At 51.2% G+C, this 16,074-nt stretch overlaps 1 protein-coding gene across 1 annotated transcript in view; it reads right to left on the reverse strand.

Annotated features, from left to right (window-relative positions):
- The window catches only part of SH3BP5 (SH3 domain binding protein 5), a 75,860-nt gene extending 61,740 nt beyond the window's left edge, over positions 1 to 14,120 (reverse strand). Inside the window, exons 1-2 of the mRNA XM_065943181.1 lie at positions 13,856 to 14,120; positions 12,123 to 12,185 (exon numbers count right to left, since the gene is read on the reverse strand). Of these exons, the coding sequence (XP_065799253.1) occupies positions 12,123 to 12,185; positions 13,856 to 14,002 (210 nt within the window). The 5' untranslated portion in view covers positions 14,003 to 14,120. The remainder of the gene's footprint in view (positions 1 to 12,122; positions 12,186 to 13,855) is intronic.
- Between the last annotated feature and the right edge of the window lie 1,954 nt (positions 14,121 to 16,074).

Consider the following 16,074-nt stretch of genomic DNA (forward strand, 5'->3'; position numbering starts at 1 on the left):
CTGGCTGGTTATCCATTAAAGCAACTCGGCTGTTCCTGAAGCCAAAGGACTTCTGCCGGCTTCGGCCTCGGTGTGACCACCCGGAGCATGGCCGCTCTAAAGGGGCTCAATTGCCTTGGCACTGACCCCGTCCAGAGATGGAGTGTAGGCCCGTCCTCCTCAATCTGCTGGGCTCCTGGCTGCCTGAACCAGCAGATCACCACAGAAGTGCCGCTGTGGGACCCCCAAGGCTCTGGTGTTTCCACATAGTCATCCTGAGACACCCCTTGGGGGCAGTCAGACACCGCGAGGAGGGCAGGGCGCACCCAACTGACATCTTGGCTACAAGTGCATGAGACTCCTCCAGCAAGGACCACCCCGTGGAGCTCGCTCCAAATTCCCCATCCACAAACCATGGGCAACAGAAAGCATTTGATTTGGGGTAAAGAAGCTTGGGGTAATTTGTTAGGTACAAACAGGAACTAGAACCATAAGGAAGGACAATCTCTCTTCCATCTCTTCTTCAAAAACAAAAAAAAGCTAAAAACCAGGGAGAAAACGTCAAATCTGCTGGTTTCAAATTTATCAGAATGAAGCTGAAGCCTTTTGTGTGCTAGCAACAAAAGGGTCAGGTAGACAAAGACACCCGAACTCCGGTCATCACGTTGCGGGGTGACTCTGACCCCACACGACAGGCATTTACAGTCAGCGGATTTGGCTGCAGTGTGAATACACAACAGACGCTTCTGTGATTGTCTTCCTGATGGCAATTCCTTTCTGTCAGAACAAATGCTACTGTCTCTCAGATAATCCAGCAAAACACAGCAAAGGAAAAAAGTCAGGCCAGAAGAGATCAAAATTGTTTTCCACCTTCCTTTAAGGTAATGAAAGAGGCTGATTCTCTGAGCTCTCTAAGAGCACCTTTGCAAATCTGCAAACGATCGTGAGACTCTTGGTTAAGATGTGTTGCATAAAAGGGATACAGCCTCTACTTTAGAAGCATCTATGTGGTGATAGGCAGATTAAGTAACTTTCAGAGACCAAGCACTGGGCGAAGATACTGGGATGCCTGCCAAAGGATGAGGTTCAAGAGATGTTTAATTCATCCAGCCAACACAGACACACACACAATACACTGCTATGTTAAAAGGCTCTACAATAAATGCTCAGAGGGAAAAACAATAGTTCAATATTAAAAGGCCACAGGGACCACAGCTCTCTGCCAACAGGGGGATCTGAAGATTCTCTCAACCATGGGGCCGACAGCTCCACCAGTCCTCAGATCCTGTCTTCTTTTGAGGTGACGCCACCTCGAGACACCCTGCAGTCAGAGGGAAGGTACCTGGATAAGGCTGGGGACACAGTCGGGTCACTGTACTGCAACAGCAGGTGCCCAGGTTCCCACAATGGTGCCAGGAAAGTTTACATACTATCTGGATAATTGTTTAAAAGGAAGACAGCTGATTTGTTTTAAGGCAGCAGACTGCATCTCAACACTGACAGCTATTTCTATATTCTAGCCAACAGCCCGCACTAATGTCATTTTCCCTAAGTGACACTACAGTATCTGCGCTGTCCAAGGGCTATACGTACCGGCACGTATCCACGTAGAAAGGATGCTACTACTCAAATCCATTTAGTAAGTGTGAATATCTAAACATCCTTAATGTTTGGAATGTTTCCCACTGTTCTATCCTGGTGACTGTTTTGTATTTTTATAAATGAGGGTGTCTTGGCTGCAAACAATCCTAAAAGGCCTTTAAGGCTCTTTTCAACCTTCCATGAATTACCATGTGAGAAGTTAACAATACAATAATTCATCAAGCAAACCCACCAACATCAGGGTTTATCTACAGGTAGGGCAGGGACTACCAATCTAGAAATTTTTTTCCTACCAGCCCTCATCGTTCCTAAAATTCCTTCCATAGAAATTCATTTCTTTGATTCATAAAGGTACCTTTTTATAATAGCGCTGCATCCTCCACCCTCATTCCCTGCCTATGAAAATGATAAAACATGGTCATTGCAAATAATGCAGAAAACATTGAGAAATGAAAAAATTAAAATCCCCAGCATTCTTGGCAGTAACCATTAAAAACTTGTGAGGCTACATGCTTCTGAAACTATGATATTGCATCCCCCCAAATCCACCATCAACCAACATGAATCAACATTTTTGCAGAAGACAATGAAGTAGAAAAGTGAAAAGCCACTGGGATGTCACAGCAATGTCAAATGGCTAAAAAGAAAAATTTCTCAATTTCTGTGGGTACTTCACCTTAATTGGTAACAAGCAGATTAGAGTCTGTGGACCAAGCTATGAGTCTCTTCTAGACCTTTTTTCCTCTTATACATCCATGTTCCTTTACTACATGTATATATGCTTTTACATAAACTCTACGCATAGTCTTATACAAGCATTTTTCCCACTAGATTTTTTTCCCACTGAATAGATTATGGCCATGTGTCCATATCCACACGTCATCCTATTCCAGTGTGAAACACTCTTAAAACCTGAGCATCTCCAAGCAGGGCAGAGTCCTACACCTCCATGAGCTCAGACCCTTAGGACTGAGGAACTTGGGGGACGGCAGAGGTCACAGGCTGTACTTTACCAACACTGCCTCTGCACCCGCCATCAAAGCTGCCCAGGCACGGCCCAGGGGGCGATGCAGTTTCAGAGCAGGCACGAGGGAAAAGGGCCCTGCCCATTCTGCGGGACGCTGCGTGTGGCAGGAGCCACGGTGAGTCCACAGAGCATCAGGCTCTAACTGCAACTCCGGCCATTCATTCCCCAACTCATCATGAGCAGGCACTGTGAAAGATACTGGGGTACAAAGATGGGGAGGCCAAGCCCTTCCTTCCAGGGGCTGAGTCCAAGGCAAGGAGAGCCAGACCGGTACAGAAATGACCAGAATACAGCCTGAGAGACACGCATGAGATGGCTAGTGCTGCTTCAAACAGACTCCTGGGAGCCTTGTCTCCAGAGATTCTGAGTCAGTATGTCTGGGTGGGCCCAGGACCCGGCAATCCTAACTTGGTTCTGCAAGGACCAAGGCTTGATGGCATTTCTCGAGGGCAGGGGATCCCCCCGCCAGGCAACCCCGTCCCCTTTCCCCAGGACACTTTCAAGGCTGGAGATGTGCATGGGTGTCACAACTGGGCGGGGGGCGCAGGAAGTGGTCTCAGTTAGTGAGTGGCTGCTTGCTAAACCTCCTACAATGGACAAGACAGACCCCCACAACAAAGAATGTCAATAACATCACTAGCACAGCTGGGTAGTTCCTTGAAAGCAAGATACTCACTACCTCGGTTTTATCAGCAGAACAGGGATGATCGGCTCAATCACACAAAGTCCTGCTGAGGATTCAGGGATCTTACACGAAGTGCTTAGAACAGGGTCTGGCATATGGGAGGCACTTTTTATTGCCATTATTACTATTATGAGCTCTTGTTATTACTGAAGAGCACCTAGGAGTCAAGGACATGCCAGGATGGACACAAGTCCTTCCTGCAAGGACCCACCACGCTATAGCCCTGGCCTTCCCTCTCCCAGTAACAGCAGCAATGATACTGATGGCTTACTACACAACATCAATGGGATGAGGAAACTGAGGTTCAGAGACATTGAGTAACTTGCCCCAGGCCACACAGCCATCAAGGGGCACTCTGACAACATTCATCCGCACGTACATCAACTGAGCAGCCACTATGTGCCAGGCAAATCCCAGGAGGAGACACAGCCTAACACAGCGCAGCTCAGGTGGAGAAACAGCTGATTTCCAGAGCCCAAGGTCCGCGGCTCCAGACCCCGCAGAGTCCATCCCGCTGTAATCCTGGCCCTAGGAGCCCTCTCTCTGGCCCCTTGCCCGGAGCCTGTCTATGACACAGGGTCCTCATAGCAGGGCCCAGGAGAGGAGGGCGGAGCATCTCGCTGGAACCTTCCCTGCATCCATCCTGAACATCCAGGGGGTCCCCACGCTCCTGGCCAGCCCCGCCTGCGGGAAGCCACGCCTGCACCTGGGGCTGAGCAGCAAGCAAAGCCCTCCCACCCACAGTGTCTCCTCCTGCCTCCCAGGCCCCCCAGATCCCCCAGGAGAGTCACGACTCCAATTCACGGATGGGATGACTCAGGCTCCAAAGGGGCAAGTGCCCCCAAAAGTCAGCAAAGCTCGAGTTCTAGCCACACCACCTGAAGCCAAGATGTCCCTCCACGCGCCCCTTTCCCATGACTTTGGGTTTTCTTTTCCCCCTCTGACTGTGAAGTGAAGTGAAAGTCACTCAGTCGTGTCCAACACTTTGCAACCCCATGGACTAAACAGCCCATGGAATTCTCCAGGCCAGAATACTGGAGTGGTAGCCTTTCCCTTCTCCAGAGGATCTTCCCAATCCAGGGATCGAACCCAGGTCTCCCGCACTGTAGGCAGATTCTTTACCAGCTGAGCCACAAGGGATCAAAGCAAATAACTCAGAAAATATAGAAAAATATGAAGAGAATACATCTCACTCATCTCTCCACCAGATATAATACCTGGCAGGTAATTCTTTCCAGATCTGTTTATGCACATAAACATATTTTTTAGCATAGCATCATGATTCTAAATCATGAATCCATGCTCTTGGAACCTGCTTTTTCCCATTCAGGTGCATTTCTTGGTTAATAACAAGCTGGTCAACACATGAAGCCTGGATTCTCTCAACCAGCGCCTGGGCTTGGTATTCATCTATTTCAGCAACCCCCTACTGACAGGCAGGTGGAGTCACAATTTTCCAACATTTTCAAACAAGGCTGCGGTGAACCCTGCTGGACCTGGATCTATGCCCAGTTACCCCCTTAGGATCAATTCTTCCAAGTGCAATTGCTGGGTCAAAAGTCACGGACATTCCAGCAGCAATGTGGGGACTATCACTCAAGCAGGCAGCCCCGAGTCCTACTGGTCCAATGGCCAAACTTTGGGTCAGAGCTGGGTTCCCCAGAGGTCCAGAAAAGCCTTCACACACAGCCAGTGACCGAAGGGTCTCCCCCCCCAGGCTCCCCTCCCCGCCACGCCGTCCAGACTGTGGGGCGTCTGCACTGGTCACTCTCTACCCTCCCCTGCCGGCGGCTGGCCCTCCCAAAAACCCGAGCCCCCAGGCCTCGATGCCAAAGCCCCCGTTACATCAGAGCGCCCTCCAGCTCCCAAGTCCCTGCCCGGGGCCCCACTCTGCGACCAACGCCTCTGGCACAGTGAGGACCCAGCAGGATGGAGCCACAGGAGGGCCTCGGGGCGGGCTACACGGACGCCTCCAGGACATGGCACCCTGCAACCGGATCCCCCCGGGGACAGAGAGAGTCAGCCTCACCCTGCAACACACAAACACCACACCACACACACACCGCAGAGTCATGCAACACACACACGACACACACACACACACACACTCATGCAACACACACCCCACACACAAACACACACACATCTTAAAGGAGAAAGTGCTACAACACTGTCCTCTGAGAAAAGAATTTCTCTTCCCCTGACTTGTGCTAATAATCCATTAGGAGACTCCAGGCTGCTCCCAATTCACCCCCTCTTGTCCTCCCCCACCCCAAGTTTCCAAGCTCGGGACAGTTTTTTAAAGAGAAATTGTTTGCTAGGTTTTGGCAAAGGAGAAGGCTGATGCTGGTGCAGGCCTTCTGTGAGTCTGAGGAACACAGATGTCCGGAATCTGGATGCTTTTTCAAACCGCCTCCACCCAAGCACCGAGGAAAAGAGCATGGCCGTTTACAGTGAAGCACCCCTGCCCCCGCTGGGAAGGGCAGGCTGAAAAAGTCAGCGAGAGATGGCTGTTCGGAGCCAGAAAAATGTGCGTGGTAACTGGGCCTGGAGGGCCCTTCCTGCTCCTCAGGGACCATTTCAGCCCAAGACAAGCCCACCTTCAGAGCAGCAGGGGATAAGGAAACACTACACATGGTGGAAAAATGAAGGAACTGGGTGTGGAGTTGATGACAGTGACTTAGAAATTCTCTGTGCTGCCTCTTGTTTCAAACCTGAGAACAGATCGCTGGGGCGGGTATACCGCGTCCAAGTGCATCGGGCCTCCCTGCCTGCTGCAGCCCGGGGCAAGGCTGCCAGGACAGAAGGGCTGCTTCTCTTTCTCCAGCCGCAGCTCGCCCCACCCTCAGAGCACCAGTGCTCCTGTTCCCCCGGGGTTGAAGTGCCCTTCCGAGCCCAGCCCCGCCCCGTTCAGACAGGCCTTCCGGCAAGCACACAGTGGGTGCTCAAGAAAGACTCCGTGAGTTAATGGTTAAAGCTGATTAACTGATGCACCTGTGGGAAAATACGTGTGCTTTCTTAACTTGAAACATCAGGCTCATATTCGAGAGCATCTCTGATAAAAGGCTGGGATTCCCTGGTGGCTCAGAGGGTAAAGCGTCTGTCTGCAATGTGGGGGACCTGGGTTCGATCCCTGGGTCGGGAAGATCCCCTGGAGAAGGCAATGGCAACCCACTGCAGTACTCTTGCCTGGAAAATCCCATGGACGGAGCAGCGTGGTAGATTACAGTCACATGGGGTCGCAAAGAGTCGGACAAGACTGAGCGACTTCACTTTCTTTCTGATAAAAGGTTACTCCCCTCAACAGCCTTGAAAAGGCTGGCTCTCCCGACAGAAATCAGAGGACAAAGGGGCTACCACACTGTCCAGACAAGGTCAGAGGCAAACCAACATCGCAGGAAGGGGTGGATGTCACCTGACAACAGTCTGGCATCAGACACCTTTGATCATCTCCCGTTTAAATCACCAAGACACAGAATGGGATGCAGGGGTGCATTCCAGCTGACGCCTCAGCTACGACGCCCAGAGGCAACCATGCCACAAACTGTCACCAATTCTTTTTTTCTTTAAAAAAATTGTATACAATTTTGAAAAATTACTTTCTACTCAATACACTGGCCACCTGATGCGAAGAGCTGACTCATTGGAAAAGCCCCTGATGCTGGGAAATATTGAGGGCGGGAGAAGGGGACGACAGAGGATGAGATGGTTGGATGGCATCGCCGACTCAATGGACATGAGTTTGAGTAAACTGCGGGAGTTGGTGATAGACAGGGAGGCCTGGTGTGCTGCAGTTCATGGAGTCGCAAAGAGTCAGACACGACTGAGTGACTGAACTGAACTTTCTACTTCTAGTTAATACAAAATATTGGCTATATTCCCCACGTTGTACAAACATCCTTGAGGCTAATTTACACCCAGTACTCTGTATTGATAACCACTAGCTTGTTCTCTATACCTGTGAGTCGGCTTCACTTCTGTCATATTCTCCAGTTGGTTGTATTTTTCAGACTCCACATATAAGCAGTATCATACAGTCTTCGTCTTTCTCTGTCTGACTTCTTTCACTTTCACGTAATGCCCTCCAAGTACAGCCATGTTGCTGCAAATTTCATTTTTCACAGCTGAGTAACATTCCATTATGTGCATACATACCAAAAATTCTTTGGCCGCACCACGTGCAGGATCTCAGTTCCCAACCAAGGGTCAAACCTGTGCCCCTTGCAGTGCAAACCTGGATTAACTCCTGGGCCACCTCTTCTTTACCCATTCACCCGTCAGCGAGCATTGGGCTCACCAAATCACCTGAATCGCTCCAAGCCACAAGGGGTGCTGGGCCCCGCGGACTGTAATCAAAAAGCAGAGGAAAGGAAATGCGGACAGCCGAAGACCCGCCCCTGGAGGCTCTGAAATATAGGCAGTCAATCGTCATTATCTATAAATCTGTCTACTCACTTAATTCCAAAAAATACTGTGCTGGTCTACAGCCACCTGTGGACCTGCTCAGACTGGCGAGATACTTCGGTCGCCTGCCGGGCCTGTTCCTGAGGAGGAGGGACAGACACCCTCTGCCCCGTTCCAGCTCTCATGCCGTAAACAGGCATCCTCAACACAGTCCATTTAGTGCCACACTTTTTGCATTTCTGGGCTTTGTGTCCGTGACTTTCCTGCTTAAAATGGACCCCAAGCCTAGGGCCAAAGGGCTGGCTGGTGTCCTAACCCCAGGAAAGCTGTGAAGAGCCTAATGGAGAAAACACGTGTTGAATGAGCTTTGATCAGGCTGAGTCATGGTGCTGATGGCCAAGCTCAACATGAATGAACCGAAAATACACATTAAATAAGGTGTCTTTAGGGACTTCTGTGTTGGTTGAGTGGTTAAGACTTTGCCTTCCAACGCAGGGGTGCAGGTTCCATCCCTGGCTGGGGAACAAAGATCCCACAGGCCAGAAACTCAAAACAAAGAACAGAAACACTATTTTAACAAATTCAATAATGACTTTAAAAATGGTCCACGTTAAAAAAAAATCTTTACAATAAAATCATGGGCATGTTAAAAAGCAGAGACATTACTTTGCCAACAAAGGTCCATCTACTCAAGGCTGTGGTTTTTCTAACAGTCATGTATGGATGTGAGAGTTGGACTATAAAGAAAGCTGAGTGCTGAAGAAGTGATGCTTTTGAACTGTGGTGTTGGAGAAGACTCTTGAGAGTCCCTTGGACTGCAAGGAGATCCAACCAGTCCATCCAGAAGAAATCAGTCCTGAATATTCACTGGAAGGACTGATGCTGAAGCTGAAACGCCAATACTTTGGCCACCTGATGTGAAGAGCTGACTCATTTGAAAAGACCCTGATGCTGGGAAAGATCGAAGGCAGTAGGAGAAGGGGACAACAGAGGATGAGATGGTTGGATGGCATCACTGACTCAATGGACACGAGTTTGAGTAAACTCAGGTGATGGACAGGGAGGCCTGGCGTGCTGCAGTCCATGGGGCCGCAAACAGTCGGACACGACTAAGCAACTGAACTGAATGTGTCTTTAAACAGAAACACAAAGTTAGGTACTGATCAGTGGACACTGGGGGACCAGAGGCTCATGGGAGCCTAATGAGGTTGAAGTTACTGAAAGCCTTTGGTCACGACATTTCCCTTGGGAGCCACGGCTTTGCGCAAGCTTAGTGGAAACTTGTGCAAACAGGGAGGACCATCCATGTGCTATGGTGGCTGCTCCCTGGCCCACACCCTTCGGTGCCCGCCCTCCCCTGGCACCCCACCGATCCCTCCATCTGCCACTCAATGCACACAGGCATGGCAGCCTTCTGTTCAGTGTCTTCCAGAGACCCTCGTCAGGTCACTCTTCTACTGGACTCACGGCAATCAATAATTACTAGCCACCCCTCCACGCCCCAGCCTCAACTGAGACATCAACTCCCTGAGGCACGGCCTCTGTCTTGAACATCCCTATCTGCTTGGATCTGCAGAGGCTGCAAGCCTGACACCAGGTGGGTGCCCAGTGCCTGCCCTCAGGGACAGAGCGTGCCAGAAACTGCCATCAGCTCCCTGGTGGGCTCTGGGAGCGTGAGCAGCATCCAGAGAACCTGCACAGTGGCTGAAACCCCACCGATTAGACCCGGGCTGCCCTCCTAAACCTGGTTGGTCTGAAGTGAGACGTGCTCTAGGTATAAAAGATGCACAATACTTCCAAGATTTGATACAAAAATATATGCAAAACATCTCATTCGTGATTTTCCTGTTTTGATTCCACACTGAAATTATTCTATCTCAAAAATTCTGGGTTAAAGGAAATTGGATGGAAATTAGCTTCAGCTGTTTCTTGTTACTTTTTAACATGGCTGCTAAGGAAGTTTTCATGACCTCCAGAGTTTGCACTATAATTGCCTGAGTCCACCCTGGTTATTGGAGAAGGAAATGCAACCCACTCCAGTATCCTTTGCCTGGAAAATTCCATGGACAGAGGAGCCTGGCGGGCTGCAGTCCACGGGGTCGCAGAGAGTCAGACATGACTGAGCACCTAACACACACACACCCTGGTTATAATAAGGCCACGAAAGGGCAGCCGGTGACACGGGTCAGCCCTGACCCCCTCTCCCGGCAGCTGCCAAGTGCTCTCCAGAGCCAGGCAGGAAACACCTGTCAGAGTTTCCTGTGACGCACAAAGACCTAAGTGTGTCCAGAAAGGGGATTCAGAAATTGGGGCTGAAAAGAGCTGAGATAAAACAACTGTGCCCTCAGCAGGGGAACACAACCTGGACAGGGGCCAGCATGGAGTAGCCCTATAAATATGTGTTAGATGAATAAATCGTGCGTGCATGCTGAATCGCTTCAGTTGTGTCTGACTCTGTGACCCCATGGACCATAGCCCGCCAGGCTCATCTGTCCATGGGATTCTCCAGGCAAGAACACTGGAGTGGGTGGCCATGCCCTCCTCCAGGGCATCTTCCCGACCCAAGGACTGAACCCACGTCTCTCACATCTCCTGCACTAGCAGGCAGGTTCTTTACCTCTAGAGCCACCTGAGAAGCCCTGAATAGATCAGTACTTTGCCAAAAAAAAAAAAAATTATTTCTAAATTATCTGCTGGTATTTGGGATCGCAGAACATGAGAAATGGAAGGGGATCTGAAAAATGACTAGGCTCTGCCGTGTGGCTGAACTGTGAGGACACTGAAACTCCATATCCTCCCCTGGAGAACAGGTGGTCCCTGCCTCCCATCCTGCCTACCAGGACCACCCAGCAGAACTGGCTATGATGAGGGGAGTTTTCTCTGATCTGTCCAATACCAGGCCTACTGTGCCGCTGAAAGGTGGCTACTATGACTGAGGAAGTGAACTTTTAATTTTACTTAATTATAATTAATTTAAGTTCAAATAGCCACATGTGGCAAGAGGCGGCCATCATGAACAGCATAGCTCTGGGCTGCTGTGACAAGGTGGAAGGAGGACCCTTGGGGGACTCCCCTGGTGATCCAGGGGCTGAGACTCTGTGCTCCCAATGCAGGGGTCCAGGTTCCACCCCTGGTCAGAGAACCAGACCCCACTCGCTGCCACTAAGATCTCGCACGTCACAACTAGAGATCCTGCATGCTGTAACCAAGACTCACAGCAGCCAAAGAAAGGGAAACATTAAAAAAAAAAAAAAAAAAAAACCAAGTTTTTGGAAACATCAAATCCTGATAGCAATGAAAGGGGTCGTGCTGCTGAATGAATTCCAAACGTGAGATTCTAAGAGATTTCAACTGCCCAACCAACAGTCCTGATTCATCATAAGTGCAAAAAATTTCCACACACAGAAGGTACTTCATTTGGGGGAGAAGAGGGCTCACAGATGAACCAGAACACAGCAAGAGTCCTTCAGAAGCAGTTCGGCAAACCAGCTTTGCCGATCCGGGCCACCTCTGGCCTCGACATGGAGGGACAATGCAGGGTTGCCTGGCTGGTGGATGACATTCCTGAGACCTCCCACCCCCTCACCGGGCGGGACCAGCAGCGGCCTGCCCCTTCTGCTGACCTTCCCTGCCATTCCTTCTGCTACTGATGCGGGCCCTCCCACAGCTACCAGACACAAGTGGGGGTTGACAAACCTGCTGGGAAGTGGTGGGAAAACCGACCCCTGTTGAAAAGGGATGGGAGCTAAGTGGGAGCCATGAAGAGCATTAATCTGTTTATTCAGGCGGGAAGATGCCCATGAACTTCAAATCGAGGTCCCAGCTCCCCACATTTTTCCAGGCAGGAAAGCGCTTCCGAGACTAAACAGCTTTTCTTTACCATTAAGGTCATTAATATTCTACACCCAAGCAGACAATAAAGAAAAAAAGCAGGAGAGTGGAAGGGCGGGGGCGGGGTGGGGGGGGGGGGGAATGGTTAGGGCCCAAAAGTCAAAAAAGATCTAAGTGTTTTTGAGGAAACACATGATATTTCAAAGTAGCAATGTAAGAAGTCACTGTAAAAGATTTAATAAGAGATTTTGTGAGCTCATTCATTCTTATCCATTAAAGGGCACAGCTAATTTCCCTCCTTAGTCCTTCTAACTTTGCAACAGACCACGTTAACTTCAGGGCTTAAGAGTGTGTAAAGCCCTTGGTTTGGGCCACTCCGAGCTTCCAGGATGAAAACCATGTGAAATTGGATCCACATGTGTTCCACCCACTAGCTGGCCTCAGTGGTATAATTTACTCTGTCAGGCAGCTTGCTGTTGCTCAACTTCAAGGAGGGAACGCCAGCAGCCACTCTGCAGTTATTAAAACAGAGTGAACTAGCCTGGGGTCAGAAGGACAGAGGCCACCTTCACTTCGGAACCCAGCTTTCTGTACCTCAAGTTCAGTCTCCCGTCTGTTGATATCATCCGTGGATTGATTGAGCTTCTCCAGTTCCCCCTGATGAAGAAAAGGGATAGAAAAAAAGACTTCAGGGATGCATGTCTTTGGTTTCCACTGTGACTCAGCCCCAAAACCTTCAAAATTACTCTGGCCAGTTTGTAGGAAGAGGAACCAGTCCGTACTAATTGTCAAGGAAAACAGTTGTGCCTTGCCTGGAAGAACAAATGAATGTCAGCATTTCTGAAACCTTTTTCTTGATAGTGGCCTTTTTGAAAATGACTTAAGGTCCCAGGAATTTGTCTTTTCTTAGAAGGTCAATTATTTATTGCAGGTATGTGCCTTCAGGTAAACCCACCTGTTACAAATGGTTTAGAGGCTAAATCAAAATAATGCTTTCTGCTTTAGAGCAGGAATTTTGCAGAAAAGATAATAAAAGAAAACAAAGCCAAGCCTAAAGTATAAACTCAATGAAATCATGCAAACCAATGGTGGAATTCTGGCATTAACTCACCCATAGTTGAGCATTTTTCTGTAGAGAGCATTTTCTTCTCAAACTGCCAATTATTCAATCTACCTAGCTGTTTACAAAACAACTAAAACTAGCTTTAATCCTAATCCTTAAAAATTTACAAGCTAACATTTTGTAAAAAGCGCCCAGCATGAAGTTAACTCATTTTACTCTGCAAACAAAGGATCTTGTTAACAGAATTCCCCTACCAAGAAAACAAAATTTAGGAAACCGAACTGATTTTAATAGAATTCCTAATATGAAGCTTTTTCCACCTGATTTTTATCTTGCTCACCTGCCATAACAATTCAGTTAAACACAACAGCTGAGTTAAATGAGCTTTTTAATAGATCTGCGCACTGAAAAACCAATTAGGTCTCCAGAAGTCGCAGCGCATGCTGAAAAGCAGCATTTTGTTACAAGTGACTTATGGAAGAGTAGAAAAATGGGTCTTGCAAAGGGATGTGCTGTCTTTTTGCTTAGAGGGTGAAGAGGTTAAGCTGTCACTTTGAGATCTCGGCTAGGAAATTGCTTTTTAATCATCTCCCGGAGACATGGAGGCGCAGGAAGCAGGCCAACCCTCTCGCCTTCTCGCGCGTCAGCTTTGCGCATTAGTTGGCCCTGATTTCTGTTCACACTCGACCTCACTAGGAGGAAAAGCTGGGTTTTAAACCATTTGAGGGCAGCCGGGGGCGACAATAAACCCTTCGGTTTGCTAACAATAAATCGAGGGGGGGTGGGGAGAGATGGCTCCGGACGGTCCCCTCTGCCAGGTGAGGGCTCCGACCCCCGGGCAAGGCGGCCGCCCCAGGTGTAGGGGGCGGCCGGGGCCACCGCCCCGGGGGCGCGCGCTACGCCACCGGCCGGGTACCCGGCGTCCTGAGGTTGCGCAGAGCCCGCGGCGTGGCAAGCCGCTCGGGTACCCCGAACCCGGCGAGGCGCCCCCGCCCCCTTTCCTCTTTGTTGCACGTCCGCCCCAAGCGCAGGGCAAGCTGCGGGCGACCCCCGGATCCCACCGGGGGTCCCGGCGATGGAGTCGGGCCGCGTCCGCCCGGGCACCGCAGCCTCCCCAGGAACCGGGCGAAACCCTGCGCTCGGAGCCTCTCTCCCCCGCAGCCCCGGGCCTCCCCGGGCCGCTCCCCTGCGCGCAGGCACGCAGAGCTCCGAGGCGGGCTGAGCGCGGAGGCCAGGGCCCCCGTGCGCCCCCCGCGCACCCTACCTGGATCCGGGGGTCCACCTCCTCCTCGTCCGCCAGCCCGGGCTCCATCCGGGCTTCCTCCTCTTCCTCCTCCTCCTCCGAGTCCCGGGCAGGCGGCGGGCGCTCCGCCGGCCCCTCCGGGCGGTTCCGCCTCGGCACCGCGTCCATGCCTGGGGCGGCTGGGGGCGCGCGGGGCTGGCGGCCGCAGGTCGCGCCGGAGCCTCCTGGCCACGGCCGGGCGGGGGAGCTGGGCGCCGCTCGCAGCCGCGGGTCCCCGGGCTCGGGAGGAAGTGGGCGCGGTCGCCCCCTCTCCGCCGCGGCCGTCAGCGCCGCCCGCTCCGCCCCCGGCCCGCCCCGCTCCGGCTCGGCCCGGCCGCCGGGGGAACCGCGCTCCGTCACAAAACCTCCCCACCAGCAAGCCCGTAGGTAGTGAAATGGGGGAGCCCTCACCCCAGTTTTAACTTAGCAGCCGGAAGAGATCGCCAGCTCCCCAAGGTCGGCCGCCGGGTGTCCGGGTGCTTTTCCCCCTCCCGCCTCTGCCAAGGCGAAGTGACTCCGTGGAGGGAAATTGTTAATCGCTCAGTCATGTCCGACTCTTTGGGACCCCATGGATTTAGCCCCCAGGCTCCTCTGTCCAGGGGATTCTCCAGGCAAGAATACTGGGGTGGGTTGCCTTGCCCTCCTCCAGGGGATCTTCCTGACCCGATGATGGAACGCGGGTCTCCTGCATTGCAGGCGGATTCTTCACGGTCTGAGCCGCCAGGGAAGCACGGTGGAAGGAAAGTTTGGGGTATTTCCACCATTTGAAGTCCCCTTTAGAAGCTTGTCCTTCGTGACCTTGGACCAGTTGCAAGACTCAAACCCCTGTGTACACTCCAAGCACTTCTGTCCCCTTGGGTGAACCTGAGGAAATGTATCCCCCTGGAGATTTCCCCAGAAAAGGGAAGGGAAACATGTGCTCACATAGACACAAACCGACCCAGAGGGGAGCGGCTCCAGCTCCAGGGGTGGATTCCTTGTCCAAAGGCTGTGCCGGCCCTGAGCAGAGCTCCATGCCCAAGAAGCTCCGCTTTCAGAGTTGTGGGACGGCCCTGCCTGAAGAGCTGGGAAGAATGGAAAATCCATTGATCAGGGTTGTGGGCGGTTGCATGTGTGCGTTCAGCCTTCTCCAGGAGATGCGAGTGTTAACCCGTTAATGGGCACACTCCATCCAAGGGGTTACTGACTGAGGAGGTGTGTTACCCACCCTGAACAGAGTGGGGTGCCAGAACTTGCCCGACAAACTCAAAAAAATCCAAAGAATAAGGGTCATGTCTGCGCTTTTATGAAATGTCAGGGCCACTGTGATGTCAGGGGAGCAGAAGGGCAGATGACCTTAGCAAAGCAGGCAAGGACATTGCCACTGGCCATTACTAATGTCTCTTTCACTACAAAAACGCAGAGTGTATGCTCTTTCTATGCAAAGGCTTGTGGCCCGTGGGCTCTGTTGAGTTTGGAGGGCAGACTTCCTTGAGAAAGGAGCTTCTTTCTGGGCTTGTCATTAAAGCCAGCCTTGGGAAACCTGTTTATGGTTGGTTTTATCAGAAGCGAAGTTGGGGGGTTACTCCTTGAGCAAGGTTCAACCCTACACACTCTGGTACCGTGGTCCCCCCATCAGAGGGAGCTTCACTGTCTCCTAGAGGTAATACAGGTGTATGTTGTGGGTTTGTTTCTGAATAGGTTATACCTGTTCGTTGCTCTTTAAATCAAGAGAGAGTCAGCAGTTCTTTGTGAGATGTTCTCAAATTCCTCGCTAAGGACAGAGTTGCTTTTCATTTCCCAGTGATGGATGAAGGCAGGGTCAAGATGGCCATTAAGAGTCACTTTGGGGCACAAGAGCCACCAGTGTTTCCTCGTCGGCTTGGAATCAAGCCTGTACCTGAGCAGACGGCCCCCAGCTATGGACAAACTGAGACAGGGGCTAAAAACAAGAAAAGTGAGGTCAGCCCTGATTCAAACGCTTCCTAAGTGGTGGAACCTCATCGTCACCATTCGAACAGCAGCCTCCAGAATACGTTTCTCTTTAAGTTTAGATTTAAGAGCAATCAGTCAGTCAGTCAGTCAGTTCAGTTGCTCAGTCGTGTCCGACTCTTTGCGACCCCATGAATCGCAGCACGCTAGGCCTCCCTGTCCATCACCAACTCCCGGAGTTTACTCAAACTCATGTCCATCGAGTCGGTGATGCCATCCAACCATCTCAT

This window comes from Muntiacus reevesi, chromosome 8 (genome assembly GCF_963930625.1).
Source record: "Muntiacus reevesi chromosome 8, mMunRee1.1, whole genome shotgun sequence".
In the NCBI taxonomy this organism is placed as follows: Eukaryota; Metazoa; Chordata; class Mammalia; order Artiodactyla; family Cervidae; genus Muntiacus; species Muntiacus reevesi.